Source organism: Penaeus chinensis, chromosome 27, assembly GCF_019202785.1.
Source record: "Penaeus chinensis breed Huanghai No. 1 chromosome 27, ASM1920278v2, whole genome shotgun sequence".
Classification (NCBI taxonomy): domain Eukaryota; kingdom Metazoa; phylum Arthropoda; class Malacostraca; order Decapoda; family Penaeidae; genus Penaeus; species Penaeus chinensis.
In genome coordinates, this window is record NC_061845.1 from 18,959,701 (window position 1) to 18,967,200 (window position 7,500).

At 41.8% G+C, this 7,500-nt stretch overlaps 1 protein-coding gene across 1 annotated transcript in view; it reads right to left on the bottom strand.

Moving 5' to 3' along the window:
* Window positions 1-6,096: 6,096 nt before the first annotated feature.
* The window catches only part of LOC125039331, a 4,124-nt gene continuing 2,720 nt past the window's right edge, over window positions 6,097-7,500 (bottom strand). The window contains exons 4-5 of the mRNA XM_047633170.1: window positions 7,253-7,439; window positions 6,097-6,660 (exon numbers count right to left, since the gene is read on the bottom strand). Coding sequence (XP_047489126.1) covers window positions 6,302-6,660; window positions 7,253-7,439 — 546 coding nt within the window. The 3' untranslated portion in view covers window positions 6,097-6,301. The remainder of the gene's footprint in view (window positions 6,661-7,252; window positions 7,440-7,500) is intronic.

Sequence of the window (7,500 nt, forward strand, 5' to 3'; positions counted from 1 at the left end):
ACAATATCAAATCAAGGGTAATTATTTCAACACACCGAAAATTATGATTTGCGAACCCTCCTACTGGTTCCTCGTTTCGTGAGTCTTATACTCACTAAATGGCCAGCTAACCTTATGTTCGCTGCCTGAACAATGAGAAGCCTTATGCTTCTACAGTAAAACGTAACATTCGACAAAATTAGTCTTATACTCATTTATAAACAGCGAGCCTTACGCTCTCTGTTCCGAACGTCTTCATTCACGGAGCCTGTCTCCGCATCTGACCTCCTACGTGTCAGGTCCACGTTTCCCCTCCACGTATCATGGAGGGGAGACTAAATTGTGACTAAAATGACATTAGATGAATGTATAATTAGTTTGGTATCATTGTCTATCTTTGTCCGATGAATTACAGTTACAAATACCGAGACAAGTAAATAGTAAATGTGTAATGATTTTAGTTGTGTTCCATAAAAACCCTTTTAGAATATAAGATAATAATTGTTAACTTTCTTTTATGATAACACTTAATTTATTGCGCATTGTACTTTGTTGGTGTAATCAAACACAAGTTGATTTGCTTAAATAAAAATGCGCTCCGACTCCCTTCTGTGACCGTGAAGTGTTATAGAAAATGGGATGTTATGATTTCAAGGGATAACCCGAGTAGTTTTCGTAAATCTCTGAAGCTTTGTCTTTTCGTAAATAAACTAATATATAACATATATCTGGCCATTACAATATACATTTTATATATATATATATACATATATATGATATATATATGTATGACATATATACATACATATATAGTATGATATATAATATAAATATGTATATATATATAAAATATATAATATATGTAATATATATAACACACACACACACACACACACACACACACACACACACACACACACACACACACACACACACATATATATATATATATATATATATATATATATATATATTTATATATATATATATATGTGTGTGTGTGTGTGTGTGTGTGTGTGTGTGCATATATATATATATATATATATATATATATATATATATACATATATATATGTATGTATATGTATATATATATGTATATATATATATAACATCTATATCCCACTTTTGTTTTGACCCTAGTTATCAGTATTTAAAACTTACCATCGTTGTTTTATGTTTATATTCATTTTGATTTTCATTTATTTCTTTGGCCTACCAATTTATACTTTGGTTTTACTGTTTTGCTTTGTATCACTTGTTAAATCCTCTGCTCTCCTACCGCCCCTGCCTCTTTGGAAAGTCAGACCTGGTTGACACAGCTCTCGGTTCCCGCGGATGAAACCTCGGACACTGGGTTCGGTTCCATCATAAAGCCTCTGCAGTCACGTCCCCCGTATCACCATATCTCCTCATTGTCATCTTCATCACTGCTCTTTGCATCGTTCTTAGTGCTTTTCCCCTTCTTCATTTTTGTTCTGCTTATGTTTATTTCTATGTTTAGTTACAAATTTAGAAAAAAAAAAGAAAAAAATGAAAGTAACTGATAAATACAATTAAAAAATCGTTTTCTTCACTGAACTAGAATAAAATATAAAAGTATAAAGATAAAACCACAAACGCTCATGTCTTCTTGTTTGAGTTGATTTGATTTATTCACACAGGTTTGCCTGCTACCTATCCAGCCTCGACGCTCACGAGGGCAAAGGAACTAGCAGGCGATGTCACCTCCCGAATTTTAATCTACAACTTCTTTAACTTTTGATGCATTACCCCCCCCCCCCCCACTTCGTTTTCTTCACCTCTTTACTTCATGTTATTATTATTACACGCACACACATACACACACATGCGCGCGTATGCGTGTATGTGTGTGTGTGTGTAGATATATATGTATATATGTATATATACATATATATATACATATGTATATATATGTATGTATATATATAAATTATATATATATATATACATATGCGTGTGTGTTTGTGTGTATGTGTGTGTACATGTGTGTGTGTGAGCGTGTGCGCGTGCGCGTGTGCATGAGTGTTTGTATAAAATCATAATAGTAATATGAAGTAAAGAGGTGAAGAGTATATATATATATATATATATAAACATATATATATATGTGTATATATATGTATATATATATTTATATGTGAGTGTGTGTGTGTGTGTGAATGTGTGTGTGTGTGTGTGTGAATGTGTGTGAATGTGTGTGTGTGTGTGCGTGTGTGTGTGTGTGTGTGTGTGTGAATGTGTGTGAATGTGTGTGTGTGCGTGTGTGTGTATGTGTGTGTGTGTGAATGTGTGTGTGTGTGTGTGTGTGTATCTATATATATATATATATATATATATATATATATATATATAATTAAGTTATTTATATATTTGATATCATTATTAATAATTTTCTAATAAATTTCTTTGAAGCATTAATACCTTAGCGAGTGAAAACTGTAATCAGAACCGCTAAGTGAACTCACTAACATTCGATTAGGAAATATTGACAGGACACGTCTGTTTCTTCAAATATTTAACTTAATCTTAAAAGTTAAAAGGGAAATGACAAAGCATTTAAACAGTTTATGTAACAACAACAAATAAACTGTTTGACATGAATGCACTACTGTTACCATATAATATCCCAGCCCACTAACATTAGGGTGGCCACTGTACACACACACATATATATACACACACTTATGCACCAACACAAACATGCATACGCACTCATTCACACACACACGAACACACTTACATACACTGTTTATAGGAAGGCCTATAGCTGGCGTCGGCCAAGAGTCCTTCTGATACTTATATCTGGCACTGCATGTGTACATATTCAGTGCAAAAATCATCTAATAACAAGCGCACCTGGGAAGCTTTTTCCCTGGACAAGATTTCTTTTCTTTTATTATTCAGTTTATACATCCCTTTGTGATTTTCCTCCAAATGCTACATTTTATCTTGCCATGTGCTAAATATCAGAACAAGAGTGTCACAATGCTGGAGGCGAGAGGGAAAGATCAGTCAGTGTTGGAGACGAGAGGGAAGAAATCGATCAGTGTTGGAGACGAGAGGGAAGAAATCGATCAGTGTTGGAGACGAGAGGGAAGAAATCGATCAGTGTTGGAGACGAGAGGGAAGAAATCGATCAGTGTTGGAGACGAAAGGGGAAGGAATCAGTCAGTGTTGGAGACGAGAGGGAAGAAATCGATCAGTGTTGGAGACGAGAGGGAAGAAATCGGTCAGTGTTGGAGACGAAAGGGGAAGGAATCAGTCAGTGTTGGAGACGAGAGGGAAAGGATCAGTCAGTGTTGGAGACGAGAGGGAAGAAATCGATCAGTGTTGGAGACGAGAGGGAAGAAATCGATCAGTGTTGGAGACGAGAGGGAAGAAATCGATCAGTGTTGGAGACGAGAGGGAAGAAATCGATCAGTGTTGGAGACGAAAGGGGAAGGAATCAGTCAGTGTTGGAGACGAGAGGGAAGAAATCGATCAGTGTTGGAGACGAAAGGGAAGGAATCGGTCAGTGTTGGAGACGAGAGGGAAGAAATCGATCAGTGTTGGAGACGAGAGGGAAGAAATCGATCAGTGTTGGAGACGAGAGGGAAGAAATCGATCAGTGTTGGAGACGAAAGGGGAAGGAATCAGTCAGTGTTGGAGACGAGAGGGAAGAAATCGATCAGTGTTGGAGACGAGAGGGAAGAAATCGATCAGTGTTGGAGACGAAAGGGAAGGAATCGGTCAGTGTTGGAGACGAGAGGGAAGAAATCGATCAGTGTTGGAGACGAGAGGGAAGAAATCGATCAGTGTTGGAGACAAAAGGGGAAGGATCAGTCAGTGTTGGAGACGAGAGGGAAGAAATCGATCAGTGTTGGAGACGAGAGGGAAGAAATCGATCAGTGTTGGAGACGAAAGGGGAAGGAATCAGTCAGTGTTGGAGACGAGAGGGAAGGAATCGGTCAATGTTGGAGACGAGAGGGAAGGAATCGGTCAGTGTTGGAGACGAAAGGGGAAGGAATCAGTCAGTGTTGGAGACGAGAGGGAAGGAATCGGTCAGTGTTAGAGACGAGAGAGAAAGAATCTGTCAGTGTTGGAGACGAGAGGGAAGAAATCGATCAATGTTGGAGACGAGAGGGAAGGAATCGGTCAGTGTTGGAGACGAAAGGGGAAGGAATCAGTCAGTGTTGGAGACGAGAGGGAAGGAATCGGTCAGTGTTAGAGACGAGAGAGAAAGAATCTGTCAGTGTTGGAGACGAGAGGCAAGAAATCAGTCAATGTTGGAGGCGAGAGGAAAGGAATCGGTCAGTGTTGGAGACGAGAGGGAAGGAATCAGTCAGTGTTGGAGACGAAAGGGAAGGAATCGGTCAGTGTTGGAGACGAGAGGGAAGGAATCAGTCAATGTTGGAGACGAGAGGGAAGGAATCGGTCAGTGTTGGAGGCGAGAGGGAAGGAATCGGTCAGTGTTGGAGACGAGAGGAAAGGAATCAGTCAGTGTTGGAGACGAGAGGGAAGGAATCAGTCAGTGTTGGAGACGAGAGGGAAGGAATCGGTCAGTGTTGGAGACGAGAGGGAAGGAATCAGTCAGTGTTGGAGACGAGAGGGAAGGAATCAGTCAGTGTTGGATACGAGAGGGAAGGAATCGGTCAGTGTTGGAGACGAGAGGGAAGGAATCGGTCAGTGTTGGAGACGAGAGGGAAGGAATCGGTCAGTGTTGGAGACGAGAGGGAAGGAATCGGTCAGTGTTGGAGACGAAAGGGGAAGGAATCAGTCAGTGTTGGAGACGAAAGGGGAAGGAATCAGTCAGTGTTGGAGACGAAAGGGGAAGGAATCGGTCAGTGTTGGAGAAGAGCGAGGCTGGATCTGTCAGTGATGGAGAAGAGCGAGGCTGGTCTGTCAGTGATGGAGAAGAGCGAGGCTGGATCTGTCAGTGATGGAGAAGAGCGAGGCTGGATCTGTCAGTGTTGGAGAAATGCGAGGCTGGATCTATCAGTGTTGGAGAAATGCGAGGCTGGATTTGTCAGTGATGGAGAAGAGCGAGGCTGGATCTGTCAGTGTTGGAGAAGAGCGAGGCTGGATCTGTCAGTGTTGGAGAAGAGCGAGGCTGGATCTGTCAGTGTTGGAGAAGAGCGAGGCTGGATCTGTCAGAATTGGAGAAGAGCGAGGCTGGATCTGTCAGTGTTGGAGAAGAGCGAGGCTGGATCTGTCAGTGTTGGAGAAGAGCGAGGCTGGATCTGTCAGTGTTGGAGAAGAGCGAGGCTGGATCTGTCAGTGTTGGAGAAGAGCGAGGCTGGATCTGTCAGTGTTGGAGAAGAGCGAGGCTGGATCTGTCAGAATTGGAGAAGAGCGAGGCTGGATCTGTCAGTGTTGGAGAAGAGCGAGGCTGGATCTGTCAGTGTTGGAGAAGAGCGAGGCTGGATCTGTCAGTGATGGAGAAGAGCGAGACTGGATCTGCCAGTGTTGGAGAAGTGCGAGGCTAGATCTGCCAGTGTTGGAGAAGTGCGAGGCTAGATTTGCTCCCTCACTCGCTGCAGCCTGAGCTGAAGGATCCCTGTCTGGCGCCCCCTCCGTCGGCCTCGTTCACGTAGCAGGACTTCCACGCGTCCACTTCCTCAGGGTTCTCGTATAGGTGCTCAGCGCTGGACGACGGGGCGCGGGGCAAAGGGAGGGCGGCGTGGGCGTGCGGCTGCCTCGGGCCCGCTGCAGGAGGGGCAGGCAGAGGCTCCAGGTAGGACGGGACTGGCTTCTGACGTCTCGCTGCTTCCTGCTTGAGGTTTCGGATGCGCTGGGGGGGGGGGGGGGTAATTAGAGATAACAAGATTTCTCTTCATAAGCATAAGCATCATAGTCTTTATTATCTTCATCATGAAGATTATTATCATTATTCTGTTATCATTGTTGTTGTTATTATTATTATCATTATTATTATTGTTGTTGTTGTTTTGTTGTTGTTGTTCTTATTATCGTTATTATTATTATTCTAGTTATTATCATTATCATTGATATCATTATTATTATTATTATTGCTATCATTATTTTTATCTTATTATTATTATTGTTATCATTATCATTATTATTATTATCTCTATGGATTTTTTTGTTATCCTCATCGTCATCCTCATAATCATCATGGGAAGGAGAGTAAATTAACATAAACGTGATGTATACTAGAGAATCTAATGCGTGTTTTATCCACCTACGTGATGAAGGCCATCAGCCTAACTGTAAAGAAGTTAAACTAATTCATGAATCTCCGAATTCTTACGAAAGAAATGTTTTAGAAGCTGTTTTGATTAGAAATTTGCCTGATTTCCTAAATGCTGGTCAGTAAAGCCTTCCCTAGACCTGCACAGTTTGACCCCCTCCCGAGACCTGAATCATCTCTTGTTCTTATAGAATATCTGCTACTAGATAATCGTGTATATATAAATAGATAGATAGATAATCGTATATATATATGTGTGTGTGTGTGTGTGTGTGTGTGTGCGTGTGTGTGTGTGCGTGTGTGTGTGTGTGTTCTTGTGTGTGTGTGTGTGTGTGAATATTCAAATACATCAGCAAGTAAAATTCTTGCCTTGTTCTCTCGACTGGACACGTGGAGGAGAATGAGAAGGACGACGACGATTGCCACCGCGAAGGCCAGGCTGCCGGCGAGAGTCCAAGTAATGACATCTGAAAATGTTGACGCATATTTAAACAAAAAGTACAAATAAACCGACATGTGTAGATACACACATGCATGCATACAGACATATGGTCATTTATTCACATGCGCCTCCTGATCTGTGTGACCAGTGGTTGGCCTGCGAATGTATGCCGTAAGGCAATTGATGCCTTAAACTTCAGTTGTTTTCCTTCACTGACAAAGAAATACTGGGTGGTAGCTCTTCCAATCTCGACCCGCAGTTGGGACTCGAACCTGGTCGTCGTTCATTTATGGAAAAGCAACTTAAAATTAGTGCCTAGTACACCAAATTCTGAACAGATAGATAGTAATGATATTTCATATGTTATCATTAACACTCTTTGATATATAAAATATACGTATGCCTAGCCCATTGCCACATAAAGTTCCAGCACTATCGAGAGGTTTGCCATGACTTTGAATGGGCCCATTAGTAATGGATGGATAAAAATCACATGCAAATCGCTATGTATTTCTTGGTGTTCACAAACCTCGTTTCTAGCACAGGCCTTCTTTCTCTCGGATGCTCGCATCAGCAGTCTACGAAAGCATTGTATATATCTTTAACTGTTCACCCACCTAGTTTCTGGCACTGATCTTCCTTCTTCTCATCAGGATGTCCCACGTCCTCAGTCTCATCGACGAAGCGTCGAGGCAGAAGATGCTGCACCACCACGAATCTATCTCCTTCGCGGCCTAGAATCCCCATGCTCTCGGGCGTCGCCTTCAGGCTGTTCGAAACCAACAGCTCTCCCTCGTTCTCCACCTGTGCCATTTGAAGGGAGGTGCTCAGCCTAATGAGCTAGCATATGACGTAGAGAGAGAGA